A 16,488-nucleotide genomic window follows, 5' to 3' on the forward strand; every position below is an offset into this window, starting at 1 on the left:
ATAAAGCCACTTGTAAAAGTTTAGAAATGTTTGGAAATATTTGTTTTTCGACTTCTTTGACATAATTTATATTGAAATCTTTTTTTTTACTATTTAAAGTTAAATGCCACTCTAATTTTTGCTTCTAAGCTACTCTTTGAAATATGTAGTAATTCCTATAATTATAATTATTATAATTGATTAATTAGTTATCATTAATTTCTTATAAAATTAAAATTAATTTATAAACATATTACCAAATTACCTTATAATGATCAATAAACTTCATCAAATCGGTTGTATCTAATTTACAAAACGAACTACAACTGAACTGGCTATAGCCAGGCTTTCACCAGAAAATCTATATTTAGGATTGGAAATAATAACACTGTCCATAATAACAAAATATGTAGAAGTTTTCCCATAATTTTCTACATAATTTGCTAATGACGAACATGAATCATTTTTTGCCGCCGTGGTAGCTGTTAATACATACTCATGAAGGCTAGTTGACTCTCTTCTGCGATGCTTTGATCCTACATTTTTTATGTTTTATTTAGGTTAAAAAACATAAAACAAATTATCAAAATCACAAAATATATACACCAGTTAATGGAGTTTATAACCATATGTCATTTTCTTTAGCAAATATTTTTATTTGTTCCCATATTTTCTTTAATTCATCTTCAGTGTTTCAAATGTTGTAATTACATCAAAAATTACGTTTTTAGAAAAACCAAGATGTTTTATTCTGCAGTAAAACTGAATTGACTACGGACAAAACTGGGCGAGCTAAGCCCACCAAAGCCCCCCCCCTCTAGTTGCGCCTATGGAGCCGTCTGGTTCTTTTTGGATGCCTGCTCTTGGTTTGTAACCGTTTTTTATGTTAGTTATTCAGTTTTTTATATGAGTCTTTGATGTTAATTTTAAAATTATCTCTATGTCGTTGATGTAGATCTTTTCCCGTTGCCTTTTTTCGGTTCTTATTATCTTCATAGTTTCTCGTTGTTTGTAAACCGTGAACAAGACGTATTAACGTTATCCAGTAAATAATATTCATATTGGGTAATATTTATTAAATGTTGATATCCAATGAGTAAAAAAAGATAAGGGTGATTTGTTTACTTTACTGCCTAAGAAAATATCTTAAAAGTCTGTGATTTACATGTACCCATGATTTAAGTATATCTTATTGTACCACAGCTATAGATAGTACTATATCGTGAATTGTACAGAAACCGTTTGTACACAGATCTATTTCTTAACCATTTGGTAACGTTCACAATATTGTGCATATATTTCTTTACATGATTCAAACTTTGTTAGGAATAAGACACCGGTTACATAAACATATGATTGAACCGTAAAATTAGGGTACCCACTAGTTCTCCCGGAGTGTGATAAGAAACGTGATAAAAAAAAAATAAGAAAACACTTAAAAAAGTTTCGGTACGAATTGTTTGTATAGTCATTGATTACATTTCATCAATGGTATAGGATTGAACAGTTTTTAAATTTGAATAATTTTTATTGTTAAGTTGGTGTTATGGTTGTGAATATATTGGTGGGATTTTTATTTTTCTAAGTTGGCAAAGGAATATTTGAGAATTTTTGATATTATCTCTTTTTTCTTTTATCATTCTGGGAAAATATGGTATCACCGCGGGTGAATAGTATTTTTCTATGAACAACTCGAGGGACATTGTCGAACCGAACCGCACGGCCACACTGCGAAGTGCACTGGCCTTGTGATAAAAATAATTTGATGAAATCAATTTTCTCTTTTGTTCCCTCTAATAAAATTTACTACACGTCGCTTTCAGTAGTTTTCGTCGAGTCGTCCGTTCGTTTTCCCAATTACACCCATTGCCTGAAACTGAACATCGCTTTACAATGGGGTCCGTGTTTAAGCCGGAATGCTTTTTCGATCGGTAGGAAATGTCAAATGCACATCATCAAGGCTTCGAACATCTCCGACCGATACACCGCTGTGCGCGACATGTCGAACAAAACCTATGTGATAGTAATTTGTGATAAATAATATCTAAGTTAGTTTGTTTAAATAATTATTCACTGTGTGTGTATAAATATATTATAAATAATCATATATATATATATATTTATACATATTAATATAAAATACACATTTAAATATAATATACCTATAAGAACATACAGAAGTATATAAGTTATTCAAGTGTTCAAAAAGTGTTTTTCGATTAGTTGTTCCTCTACTTTAATTTTTTTAAATCTTTTTGTCAACTACAACTGTGTATACACTGTTTTGTACCGTGAGTGTGTATTGAAAGTTTTGCCATATAGTGGTGTGACCATGAACGTTCTTGGCTCTAGAACAGCATCAACAGTCAATCGTGTTCCGGACATGGGACCACCAACCAAGCCTTTGACCAATGGTGCTCCAGTAAGAAAATCTATGTTTGAACATGTCAAAATTGAACATATGGTTGCCGGGTTTTCAGGCGGTGTTGCATCAACACTTATACTTCATCCCTTAGATTTATTGAAAATTAGATTTGCTGGTAAGTAACTAGGTTTTGCTGGGATGCTATTTTTAACTCGAAATGTGTTTTCTAGTTAACGATGGTAGAAATGCTATACCAAGTTATGCTGGATTAGGAAATGCTGTTACTACAATATTTAGGCAGGAAGGAATCAAAGGACTTTACAAAGGAGTAACACCAAATGTTTGGGGATCAGGAAGTGCTTGGGGTTTTTATTTTCTATTGTAAGCCAATATTTATAATATTGCATAAGATATTTTTTGATTAATAATGTGATTTTAATTTTTAGTTACAATTCAATTAAAGCATGGATTCAAGGTGGCAATACAAAAAAACCTTTGGGTCCTGCATTGCATATGACTGCTGCAGCAGAAGCAGGCATTCTTACATTAATTATGACCAATCCAGTATGGGTTGTCAAAACTCGTCTATGTTTGCAATTTGATAAACCCAGTGATCCAAGCAAATCATACAGTGGCATGTGGGATGCGTTTCGCAAGATCTATGGTGCTGAGGGTGTACGAGGCCTGTACAAGGTATTCTATAATACCTGACAGTTTGATGATGCATAAATTGAATGAAAATTATTCATTGCGTGGGCTAGATTTTTTCTCTTTAAAAGTTCAATATTTTTAATCACTCAAATATTAAATGAGTTTTGTTGTACTTAAAAGTTGGGAAAAATAAGATATTAAAAATATTTTAATAAAATTTCCCTTGGTAGTTAAATTCTAACAAGTTACATAGGAAATTCTGATATACCTTTATAAATTTGAATTTTAATTTCATATAAAACGTTAATTCTTTATATATTTTTTGAATGGATGTTTTTATAATTTAATTAAAGTTTTTAATCTAATTTACATGCTTTGATAAATATCGGGTATATTATTATTGTATTTTCTATAGTATTAAATGAAATATGGGCATATTAGATTCCTTTTCCCAAAAAAGTAGTTGGTCATGTACATTATTGTAGGGATTCGTTCCGGGCATGTTTGGCGTATCACATGGTGCCTTGCAGTTCATGACTTATGAAGAAATGAAGACATTTTATAATGAATACAGAAGATTACCAATTGATGCTAAATTGGTTGGTCATAAATTTATTTATCTATAATTAAATTTTATTTATTGTATTTAATATTACAGGAAACATCTGAGTACATTGTGTTTGCAGCATTTTCAAAACTTATTGCAGCTGGTTTGACTTATCCCTATCAAGTGATTCGTGCAAGATTGCAAGATCAACATCGTGAATATAAAGGCACTTGGCATTGTATAACACAAACATGGAGGTACGAAGGTGCTGGTGGATTCTATAAGGGATTATCGCCATATTTATTACATGTACTTCCAAATATTTGTCTTGTGTTGTTGATATATGAGAAATTTACAAATACCTAATTTTTATTACGTCATGAGTTTAAGTATACATATAAACTATCAATCCTGTGTTAGATTTTTGATTCCAAGTATTTTATTTATAATTAATATTTATATTATGTTTTTCTTTTTGTTAAAATTTAAAAAAAATGTCCCTTATATTTTATAAACATATATATACACACACAAATGTATATATAAATGTAAAAAACACAATTTGTGCAGTAAGAAAAAAATGCATTAAATACAAAAGTTAATGGTGACTGTTAATAAGTTACAAATTAATAGTGCTACATAAATTTGGTTATTTTTTTTTCTTAAAATAATTATTGCCTTTCATAATTACTTGCCCTTACTAAGACTATTTCTCTTATAGACAAATTTATACTTTGACAATACTTCTTTTAGTTGTATGTGTATTAATAGAAATATTGTAATATATGTTATATTTCTTTGTTTTTTATAATTTTTTTGTTTTTAAAAGTATATCCTTGTGACATAAAATTAATTTTATTAATGATACCAGTTTTTTTTTTTTATATATATATAAAATAGTTCTGTATTTTTAATAATGTGATGGAATAAAATAGTTTCAATTTTATACTATTCTGCGACTAATCATATGAGTACGGTTATCAGAAAGTTAGTAGTTTTTAAAAGTTTTTCCTGTCGTCGTGATACACTGATAATTGCAGTTAAAATAAACTAAGATTTAATGTTTTATGATGTTTCTATTGATATGGTTTACATTACAGAAATATTTTGTATAAATATATTCTTGTATATCATATTTGTTGTTATAATTTACATGTAAAATAATAATATATAAATATTACCACTTTATAAGTTTGTAGTTCGTTTTAACATGTCATTTAACAGTGTGTTGCGGTGCAGCCAGTAGCATAACAAGACATTGGTAAGATAATTTTATTTTATGCATAATTAGTATTGATTTCGGTAATTTTATTTTTTTTCAGGTATGAAGGTACAAAAGGGTTTTATAAAGGAATTGGACCTAATCTATTGAGAGTTGTACCTGCAACCATAATTACATTTGTTATCCATGAAAAAGTATCAAGATACTTAATTAGTATAAATAATATTCTCTAGACTGTATACATATTTAAATTATTAGTTTTTTTCGTAGGTTCTATAATACTTTTGTGCTCTATGTTGTATACCAAACCATATAAATAAGTTTACCAATTGTTGACTGCTAGTACTTAAACGTGAATACTGAAATGTGTGTCTAATTATTAATTTTTTCTTTTTGAGCAAATATAGTTTTGTAATAATATTTTTTTATAGCAAAACAATTTTATTTATGATATTAATAGGTACAGTGTGCAATAATTAATAAAGTACAATAAGATAATGCCGCAGCACTTCTTTTCGACAGATTTTATAGCATATAAGTAAATGTTCAAAGTAATAAATAAACTGTCTCATCTACCTACTTTAAATAGTGTGATAGATTGAAGTGTTAAATCATTACTTTAATTAATAAACCACCCATAAAATGTCCACATATTGTCATTTTTGGTTAATCTTTTTATAAAATAAATTAATTATTGAATATGTAATTCAAAGGTTTTTTAAGTTAAAGGCATTCTACATTAACAAAAAATATCAGTAAGCCTTTCCTTCACATATAATAATTGTGTTATAATTGATTTCTTCCTAAAATGTCATTTAGATCAAATGCTAAATTGTTTAAATAAATCTAAATTATTAATTATCATACATTTTTTGTTTTAAATATAATAAATGTTTTTTTTTTTAATTTGAATTATTCGCACGTTACAGCAAATAGTGAATGTTATTTCTTATTATTTTTCAATAAAAAACAATTTCATATAATTTATTAAAAATAAAAAAACTAATAAGTAATAAATTTATATCTAGGTATTTCTAAAATAAAAAATATATTAAAGGGCTAATTCTTTATTTATTATTGCATAAACTATTTAAAATGTGACCGATGATTATCAAGTTATTTTGCTTGAAATGTAAAATCAATAAAAGAAAAAGTAAATATAAATTAATTTTTAAATATATTTAAGTACATAACAAATTTTTTTTTATTTTGTTGAAGAAAATGATAAATATAGGAACCACAAATTCAAACTTTATAATTGTTAATGAATGTGTTTGAATGAAAAAGAATGATTACTGTTTTTTATTTTTGAATCATTTTTTGCTCATTTACATTATATAAGATCTCATATAACATTGTAAGAATGTACATCGAGCCTAGACATTTTACTAACTATACTTTTAACAGCAATAGGACAGAATAGTTATAGCTGCTGCATAATTAGAAACTAGCTGTTTCTGCGTGAACACAGTAAAAATCTGATCATTATTGTCAAATAGTATTTGTTAATTTGTTGCAAGGCCGTAACTGGGGGGGTCCAGGGGTCCGGACCCCCTCCCGAAATTTTCAAAAGTAGAAACATTTTAGCGGTGAATATAGTTTATTAACCATAAATTGTATAAAATAATAATGTTAACCCCCTCCCCCCCTCCGAAATTTTTTTCGAGTTACGGCCTTGGTGTGTTGGTTAGCAACATCATTATAATAATGTGTTTATTGGTTTTATGGACCGTAAGTTTTGTGGTGATGAATATATTTGATCAAATAAATTAAATTTTTAGTCCATGTTGTCAGCATGTGTATTTGTAAACTTTTTTCAAAAAAGTCTATTAGGTATAGTTATCGACAGAGCTTATTATAAGGTTTTTTTAGAAGTGCGCAAAACTTAAAACTCAACCCCCTTCCCATACTCAAAAATATTACTCCCTGTGTATTATTATAAACCTCGCTGCGGTCGTGCCATAACATTGTGACAATAAATTAATAGTAACAGTTTTAAACCTAATCTGATAACTGTCCCTCTACCTGCACTCGGCCATGAAGTCGATAACTACAATTTATTATTGTGAAAAATTTTATTTATAATTAGTATTTGCAACTGCACATTTTTTGAATTAGAACTGCGCATTTTTCATTTAGAGTTACGTAAAATGTGTTCAAACGTGCGCTAAAATAAGCTCTGGTTTTCGAGCCTTGAAATGTATTAAAACCAAACATGGTCTGAAGGTATGATGATATTGTTAAAATCCATTAGAAATTTGAACCTCAACATCACCAAAAAGGATGTTTCGTTACTGCGTCTATAATATTTTAACCGTATCAACTCTTAAATGAATTTACTTCGGTGTGGGGGCTTCCACGATGAATCCGCCTTTGAACCCTAATGTACATTATATACACTACAACTTTCGTATAAATTTTATAAAATTCTACGCAGGCGGGGTAGACGCGTTGTTCAGACAAAGAACAAAAATTAAATAAAAAATCCGACTTCATTACAAATAATATATTCGTAAATTTATTAAAGGTGTGTATACGTGGTACGGTACGTAAATGTATATACGTATGTTATGTATACCGAGTGAATCGTAATCGAATGTTGTAAACTTTAGTAGTATAAAAAGAAAAAAAGAAAGTTCCATATATATATATATATATATATATACACATGCAAGTATATAGCCTAAAGGTGTACTGCTATAACGTTGGTGTGGCGTACAAATATGGATTTGTGCGGAACAACTTTTCGCCATGGTTACGCCGCGAGCTGGTGGTATACGACGCGCTGCCGCCGACCGATGACTGCGACGACGGCGACTTATTCAAGTGTAAATTTTCCGTGTTTCTGCGCGCGTTCGCGTCGGTTTGTTTGATTCGGATAGCTTTTCGGTGTGTTCGTGGGCGGGGCGTGCGGCAGTACCCTGCAGCCCCGGCCCGTTCGGTTCTCGGCGCGCCGTCGGAATATAATATTATGTATCTCCCGTCCGCCGCAGTTACACAACCTTATGCACACGTACAAGCGCGCGCACACACTCCGACGTGCCTGCATCAACCGTACGGTTTGTGCGGGCGCACGCACTTGTTCGACTTTCGGAAAACGTTTGCGAAACGATCAATATACACATACCGCGCACACGGCGGTGTACAGCCGTGAAAATGGTAACACGCGATAAGTGCAGTGCGAAAACTGCTCGAAAATGTTCTTATTACAACCACGTTTCGAACACGCGTCTTTCGTATTATACCACGGTCCGTGAATATCAAAATAAATAACTGGAAACGCGATCAGAAATCTGAAAAACTAACGTTTCGTGTTGCTGCGTTCGTCTGCTAAACAGAACAACGATTTTATGCTCCCGCAGTCGGGGGTCTCGGTAAATTCCCAAACCCTTGGGGTAACCGAAATATTGGTCTAAATTAAAACAATTAATGTATTTCAACGTGTAACATATAGTAAACGACTGGTTTGTACAAAAATATTTTTATCAACACGGTAGACCGTGGCGCAGATTCTTCATAGTGTTGTATTTTTTTATTCTTCCGCGTTTAGTCAATGCGAATTCCTACTCCTGGAACTGCAGCCAGGGTAGCGTGCCGGTTGCTAAGTACAAGAGCATGTGTCCCAGACTTTTAGATAATCTCTTCGACTGAGCCCTCTAATGATAAAGTCAATTATGTAAAATCAATTACATTATACCGTATAACTGTTGTTTTAAATTTGTGATTAAACTTGATTGATTCGTTACTAATATTTTATATTTACAAATTAACCAAGTTTAAAAATTAATGATTAAAACCGTAACGACCATAACTTATAATAATTTGCGAAAGAGAAATAATATAAATAATTACAGAGAGTTGGAAAATTGAGTGTCGTAGAGCAGTATTCAACAACGCCAGAAGGCATCAATAACTGGATTTACAAGAAGATAAGACTATTCAAATTAGAGTATTGGACGTTTGAGATCTATAACTTTTTATAACAATTTATAAGGCCCTTAAATGCACAACTTTTAGTAGTAGTCAAATTCCTTATTTCTTTTCGACTAATTTTGAAATGTAGAACCTGGGAAAATTAAATAAATATTTTATGGAAACCAAAGATTTTAAATATGTTGCAAAATTCGTACTTTGTACATTTTAGTATTAAAGCATTAAGTATTATATTAAATAATATTGTAGATGAAGACGAGCTATTGATGTACACAGTACCGCATTAAAACATTTTGCACCCCGGCGCAAAAAAAAAATTGACGCTCCTCTAACCTCTCTTTAGGGGCCTACCAACAGAAAATATAGGATTTCTCCTATAATATAGCATTCCTCATGAACCTTTTAGATATTCTAAAATCAATGCTATTTTCATGTAGTAGGCACGTCGTCGCCGCACGCAATAAAATAATACACCATATTATTATAAATAACTTATGTTTATTGACATTATCACAACAAATTTGGGAACTAATATTAGGTTCTAGATCGCTGATAGCTATATTGAATACATTAGTTCATAGTTGTTTAAATTCCAACCGCATAATACATTAACATTAATTTACGATACTGTTATTAAAAATAAAAAATAAATAATAATTTTAAAGTAATATAATTATAAAATAATTTTAAATGTTCAATAATTTACAAGTGAGCAAATTTCCGACCACAAAATGTTGGCACCCCCAAAAAACTGGCATTCGGGACAGTTGTAGCCAATACCCCCCTTGGATGTACAATTATTTTTCGTTATTAAAAACATTAAGAGTTGTAATTAGACTCAATTACGGTGAATGATGATAATCAGGGCTCGGGACTTTATGTATTTGCATATTTGTTCGGGAAGTAAATAGAATAAATCTGATCCGTTATAAATTTGTGTTGTGGTGTGTTTGGAGTTAAAGTTTTAGTTTATTGTGCATATATTTGCATATTTTGGAATTTTTTTCTACAAATGCATATTTTTAAGATTTATTGATTTTTATTGCATATTTTAAAATAATTTATAATTAATAACTCTTAATCATATTTTTAGTAAATTAATCAATTTTATCTACATGATTTAGTCGACAAAAATTTCGATAAGATTATCATCTTATCAATAGCGTTACGGGGAACTCATTTTATTTTTAGCTCTGAAGACAATATTATTTTTATTTGATCTGTATTTTACAGTATTATTTTATTTGCCAGTACACAGTGATCAACGGACTACAATCATTTTTGTGTCGATGCACATATCGTCAATCGTTGTCATGTTCGTATTTGTATTCGTTATTTTATATTTATTAGTGTTCGTATTTGTAGTATAATATGCCAAAAGACAAAAAAAAAAAAAACACAAATTAGTCGGTTGAAAAGTTTCATTTTAGAATTTGGGGATAATGTATTTTCCGCAGACGGAAGAGTTTTATTTTGCAAAATATCTGAAATTAAAATAGAATATGAATGACGATGTAGTGTAATACAACATATACAAACAGTTAAACATGTGAAAATGATTAAACGGAGGGAAATGTTCGATACAAGAACCCAACAAATGATTACACAAGCTAATACAACTAAAAGTCTACTTTCAATATGGACTTATGTAAAGAATTGCTATCGGCTAACATTCCACTGAATAAATTATCAAACCAAGTATTTTGAAATTTTATGGAATCTTACACAGGGAAAGAGATACCATACGAAACAATTTTAAGAAAAGAATATATTGATAATTGTTTTATTGAAACTGTACAAAAAGTAAAAGAATATAATTATGATCATAAAATTTGGATATCGATCGACGAAACGATCGATGCTGAAGGTCGATTTATCGCAAACGTGATTATCGGTACTTTGGAAGCTGAAAAATCTGGAAAAATCTAATTTTTCTACAGTTAGTAAGCTACGAGTATTTGACAAATATCTTTCTATATTATGGCCAGATGGTATAAAACATGATAATTATTATTTTTGTCAGACGCAGCACCTTACATGGTGAAATGTGGTCAAACTTTAAATGCTTTATATTCTAAAATGATACAAGTTACATGTACTTCTCACGGGTTACACATAGTACCAACGCCAGGGGAAGACAAATGGGATAGTTGTTTAGGGCCCCTGTGATTTTAAATTATCATCTTAATACCGTGAGACACTTTGAAATTTTATATCCTAAAGGCTAATGTCCAGGGCCCCGCAATATCTAACGCCGACACTGGCTACACAGAGTGACTGAACAAGTACGAAGTCAATATGAATCTGTTGATCAGCTGATTTCAAATATTAAAAAAATATTTAGAAAAGCTCCATCTCGCATGCTTCTTTTTAAAACTGAGGCATCGGATTTACCTTTACCTCCAGAGCCAGTAATAACACGATTGGGCACCTGGATAAATGCAGCTATATATTACTGTGAGATAATTTTCAATATTGTAAATAAATTAGATTCAGAGGATGCTTTGAGTATAAAAATTGCAAAAAAAAATACTTGGCAACATCTTACATTAAAAATGATTTAGTCTACATAAAATCAAATTTTAGTTCTTTTACTACATCAATTACAAAATTGCAAACTGAAGGTGTTTCTTTAGCTGATTCAATCGAAATTATTGACAATTGTAAGTGCAATGAAACGTCTTACTGGGACAACTCGGAAAAATAACTGTACAAAGATGGAAAATGTATTGAAGAAAAATGTTGGTCTTTCTATGCTAAATTAAAAACATTCTTAACGGTGAATTAATTGACATGAAAGATTTACCAGAAGATTTAGATATTAATAATCTGACATATTTTAAATATGCTCCCATCACATCGGTAAACGTAGAAAGATCATTTTACACCTATAAAACTTTACTTACAAATAATAGAAGGTCTTTCAAAGTCGATAACATAAAAAAAATTTGATAATCCAGTGTTACGCAAGTAAGTACATAATTAGAATTATAAAATCATTATTTTTTAATACATAAAAACTGTAATTGTTAGGTATAGAAGATTTGAAAATTTGAAGATTTTGCTAAGTTTTGAAAAATCCAAAGGCATCCTATTCAACAGTTTAACATTTTTTTTTTTTTTTAGTAATATGGTATGTATAAAATATACATTTTTAGTAATATGTACAAGATATGTTTTTTTTAAAATTAAATTTGAATAAGTATGTATTTTTTAATTAAAAATAAATGCACATTAAAGCGCATATTTTTAAGATTTTAAGCACATAAAATCTCGAGCCCTGATGATAATGATTACATATGCAAGATAACATTTAGTTGAGTTGATCAACTATTTATTATTTTTTTTCGTTACAACTATTTATTTTTTAATTACCAAAAAAAAAAAACTGGTAATACTCCTAGATCGGATGAGACCCTACTGTCTGGTGAGATACAGGAATGAGTGAAAAATATTGCTATATTAGCCTTTTAAACATAACAATGTGCCATTACTTATGAAAAAAAAATGATTCTGAATAAGAGGTCGGGTGGATCAGCTTATATATTTCTAGAAATAGTTGATGTTATAGATTCTATTAAGTAGAAAAACCAAATATCTTTGTAAAGTATATTGTACTTTTATTGTTATAACTTTAGCAAAATAAAAAGAAAACATCTAGATCTATAATTTCTCTCCCCCCCCCCCCCCCCGACTTTTCAAACAATAAGCGATAGTAATTTAAAACAACTGTTCGTTATAATAGAGAGAATAAATAAGAAATTCGTTATAATACCCAATTTAGTGTGATGATGTTGGCAACATTGCAATTATATTTGTGTTAACCTCACTTTTATAATAATTCTGTTGTGTTTGTAACTTCTTACAAGATGTAAAATAAAGAAACACATGTATACGAAGGAATATTTTAATAAGTTTTGTCTATTCTACTCACGACATTACAAATGGTGACGAAGATAATTATATGGTGTTCAAACACAAATCGTCAGTCTAAGTAAAGGCTGTGAGGATCACGAGTCTGAAAGCGAACGATCATTAAATATAAGGTGACGTTCCACGTGCAGCAAAAAAAAAAAAAAAAGGTAGTTCAAGGAGAACATAACCATAAGATGCCGGGTGTGATCTGTTCATTGACAGAGTTGCGAATGGATAGAGACTGGTCAATATATCAAGTGAGAATGGAAAATTTTTTCTTAGTTAACCTGATACCAGAGGAACGCAAGGTAACAGGTACCGTTATTAATTAACAAAAAATTAATAAGTATTAACTAGCTGACCCGACAAACGTTGTCTTGTCACATAAATTATTTCTAGAGAATATTTTGCTAAAAAAAAAATAACTAATTTAATATAGGTGTTTAAGGATGTGGTATATAAGTGGAAGAGGTATGGAGTGCTGTGAACGGTGACGAAATATAAAAATGAAAAAACATCACATATTTAATTTTTTAATAATTTATTAAAATTTATCCTTTAAAATTATATATATCCCTAATTATAATAATATTAGTAGAAAACAATATCAATCCCTCAATGCAACAGAGTGTACAATATTTTTTGTTATCCCATCTTTCGCCAACACAAACAAACTGGACGGTTCGACAGCACACCACGTATAATTGTCCGTGTGAAAAACATGATGCGTTCAAATCTAAGCCACAGACAGATATCGTTTGGCCTTGAGACTTATTGATAGTCATTGCAAATGCCAATCTAATTGGAAATTGAAGGTGTTTGAATTGCACTGGCACATCTGTAGGTATAATAGGGATTCGCGGTAATAATATATTTTCACCTTGGAATTTTCCATGTAAAATTATGGCTTCGATAACATTTTTCATTAATTTTTTAATGACTAATCGCGTGCCGTTGCACAACCGTGGTGGGTTCAAATTACGAAGCAAAATAACGGGAGATCCAACCTTCAGTTGTAAATTATGCGGTGGCATGCTTGGTTAATCCAAGGAGTTTAAAAACTCTGTTGGATAATTTACGGCTTCAGTAGCATCACAAACTGTATCAATAGATTGTATGACACTAATTCTCCTGGTAACAAATGTTGTATGTTGAGATTCAATTGGTTGACGTCCACGTTTTTTGCTGCTAAAATTGCTCTTTCTGCCAGCCACTCATGATTTTTGTATTGTCTGTGTACATTGGGAAATATCTGGTCAATGAGAACATCTTGCGAATCAATAATTTTGTAGAAATCGGTCGGTAATTGTATGCATTCCGTTTCATTTGTAGTAACTTTCTCATCACCGATATCCAACAATTGTTTTGAGAATCTTTCGCATGCATCTTTTTTTGATTGAATCGCAAGTATCGTAATCATTCGATCTCTATCTTTACATGCATGTCGACCATGAATTGTTGACATAGCTCACGACATTTTAGAATAACGTTGTCCTGATTGCATCTAATCATTAACCGATATGCATAATAATCCTTTGAACTAACATTCTTATTTGTTTTGACACCTGTTGCGGGATCTTGTTGTGACAAGATATGGTGATAATGGTATTTATGCAATATTCATCATTTAATACCAAAAATAAAATTAATACTTTTTAAATAGTTTTAATAGTTTTTTAATAGTATCATTTAGTAATTCATTTTCAATCGCGCAGTTATCGACCGGGTCAAAAATTATTAAATTAAACTACGATTTATTAAACAGTAGTACTTAAGAGTATAAAAAATAGATAAAAACCTATTCACAGACCTACCAAATGTATATACAAAATTTCATTAAAATCGGTTAAGCCGTTTTAGAGGAGTATGGTCACTAACACTGTGACACGAGATTTTTTATATATATATATATATATAGATAGTCTAGTGTAAATATAATTAGTAAAAACTGTAGCCACCATATTGTTGTCAAAAATTCCAGTATTGAAAGTAATTGAAATCTTGTATAGCAAATGGACATGGCTTAAAACTTATTCCTGTTCCAATTATTTATAGTTTTAACTACTCTCAATTATATAGTTTCAAAGTATAAGGAGGAATAAATTAATAATTTTACAATATTGCTTAACTATTAGTTTTAAAATTGCATACGGTTTCTGAATATTTTTAGAAAACGTATATACAATATTTTAATTACAACTAATAAAAATATATATAAATATATAAATATATAAATAATATAAATAATATAATCTCCAGTTCTTATGTTATATTATAGAAATTTATATTTTAAGTTATCAATGATAATATTTTCTAGAAATGATGATACTCATCGAACGGACTATAACGTGGTGTTATACTATTTAAAGCTCACAAGATTGCACTGTTCTTACACATCTCGCATTATCTCGTAAAATATAAAATTAAAATAATTATAAGTAGGTAGTGGAAGGGGTGGATAGGCCCATAGAGAAAAAGGGATTTTCCCTATGGGCCCTTGTCCTATATTATGTCGGTGGCTCCCTCGATGCCATTAATTTTTTCATGGAAATTTATTTTATTTTTTTTTATAGTTAAATTATTTAAATTAAATTAGGATGAGTAAATATGATACATTTTTTAAAAGCAAATTTTTTTTCATTTTGGTGGTCCCGTTAAAATATTTCCCTGTAACAAAAAAAACTACCTATCCATCTCTGGGCAGTGGATATATTAAATATATATATATTAATATATATTAAAATATTGTAAAGTGAAGTTGTAGTATATGTGTTGGTAAGTACTTATAAATGTCCCAAAACGATTTGACGTTGGACGCAAATTCTAAATAAGCATAAAGCACCATTAAAATATAACAAATGTTTAAAATAGTTTTTAAGTTTTTTAAAACATTTCGGGAGAGGGCTGTAGCCCACTAGGCTACTCCCCTCCCCTATATACGCCACTGTTGTGTTGTCTAACCATTGCATATTTATCATCAAAATGTACTGAGTTTTAAACATTTATCCAAAACCGCCTTTTCCGATGAAGTAATTTGTATTAAACACTAACTTGTAATTTAGGTCACCGTTTAATTGTAACTCCAAATTCTTATGACCGACTGACGAATGGTTACTGTGAAAAATTGTAATTTTTATAATATATTTTATTTTTCCATTAATAATAATATTATTTTTTATCGTAGCTACGTATTTTGTAACTATAATTTTTTTTTTTTAGATTAAAATTGAAATAAATATCATAGATGCCATGATGATAGTATTGTATTTATTTTGTGGCTGTAGCATAAATGAAAAAAAAGGAGTGACAGAACTAGTCTAATAACAACTAATAACTAATAACTAATAACTAATAACTACCCGAGTAGCATTTTTGATGTTGGACGTCAGTTATTTCAAACCGTGTTCCAATAACGGTGCTATCACTATTTATCAACATTTAGTAAAAACTCGGACGGTTAGCAGAAAATGTATTAATTATATATTTTATATTGTATTGATATTAGTATAAGTGTATTCAGTGGCATATTTATGGAGGGGGGGGTTTAAGGGGTTTTCACTATTTTCTATATAATATATAAATATAAATATTTCATGCATGGTTACAGTATTCAATATTGAACCGTCATGATACATTATAACCTGCAGCTGATACACAATGAATGAACCGTTTAATTAGATAAGATCAAACTGTTCTGACACGGTTAATGAAATCAAAGGAACATGGTCAGTGACGGTGCTAGAGTTTGCGAGGCCCTGGGCAAAATAATTTTTGAGTCTTATAATTTCTATTAATAAAATATTTTAAGTTCAGTCAAATAAGAACCGCGTGACCTTAATTATAATTTAAGGCGTGGGGCCCTGGGCAACTGCCCCT

General features: G+C 30.0%; 1 protein-coding gene and 1 pseudogene across 3 annotated transcripts; both read left to right on the forward strand.

The window, feature by feature from the left end:
* The first annotated feature begins 1,706 nt into the window (after positions 1-1,706).
* LOC112690368 (mitochondrial folate transporter/carrier) lies at positions 1,707-5,350 on the forward strand. 3 transcript variants are annotated; one of them, XM_025564373.1, is made up of 7 exons: positions 1,707-2,027; positions 2,332-2,519; positions 2,575-2,725; positions 2,791-3,037; positions 3,481-3,594; positions 3,654-3,799; positions 4,865-5,350. In XM_025564373.1, the coding sequence occupies exons 2-7, from the start codon at positions 2,363-2,365 to the stop codon at positions 4,995-4,997; spliced, it is 948 nt and encodes a 315-aa protein (XP_025420158.1). In that variant the 5' UTR covers positions 1,707-2,027; positions 2,332-2,362; the 3' UTR covers positions 4,998-5,350. The 3 variants fall into 3 exon arrangements, with proteins under 3 accessions (XP_025420158.1, XP_025420157.1, XP_025420156.1); XM_025564372.1 differs by lacking the exon at positions 1,707-2,027 and adding an exon at positions 2,104-2,270; XM_025564371.1 differs by lacking the exon at positions 1,707-2,027 and having other exon boundaries at positions 2,104-2,519.
* A 5,707-nt stretch (positions 5,351-11,057) lies between these two features.
* On the forward strand, positions 11,058-11,753 carry LOC112690366 (annotated as a pseudogene).
* Positions 11,754-16,488: the final 4,735 nt, after the last annotated feature.

This window comes from Sipha flava, unplaced genomic scaffold (genome assembly GCF_003268045.1).
Source record: "Sipha flava isolate LNK unplaced genomic scaffold, YSA_version1 50053_pilon_pilon, whole genome shotgun sequence".
NCBI lineage: Eukaryota > Metazoa > Arthropoda > Insecta > Hemiptera > Aphididae > Sipha > Sipha flava.

Bases quoted from the DNA above. Each gene is read 5' to 3' on its own strand.
- LOC112690368 (XM_025564371.1), top strand. From the start codon at position 2,312: ATGAACGTTCTTGGCTCTAGAACAGCATCAACAGTCAATCGTGTTCCG. The intron at 3,038-3,480 runs GTATTCTATAAT...ACATTATTGTAG, and splicing joins GTGTACGAGGCCTGTACAAG to GGATTCGTTCCGGGCATGTT. The intron at 3,800-4,864 runs GTACGAAGGTGC...ATTTTTTTTCAG, and splicing joins TGTATAACACAAACATGGAG to GTATGAAGGTACAAAAGGGT.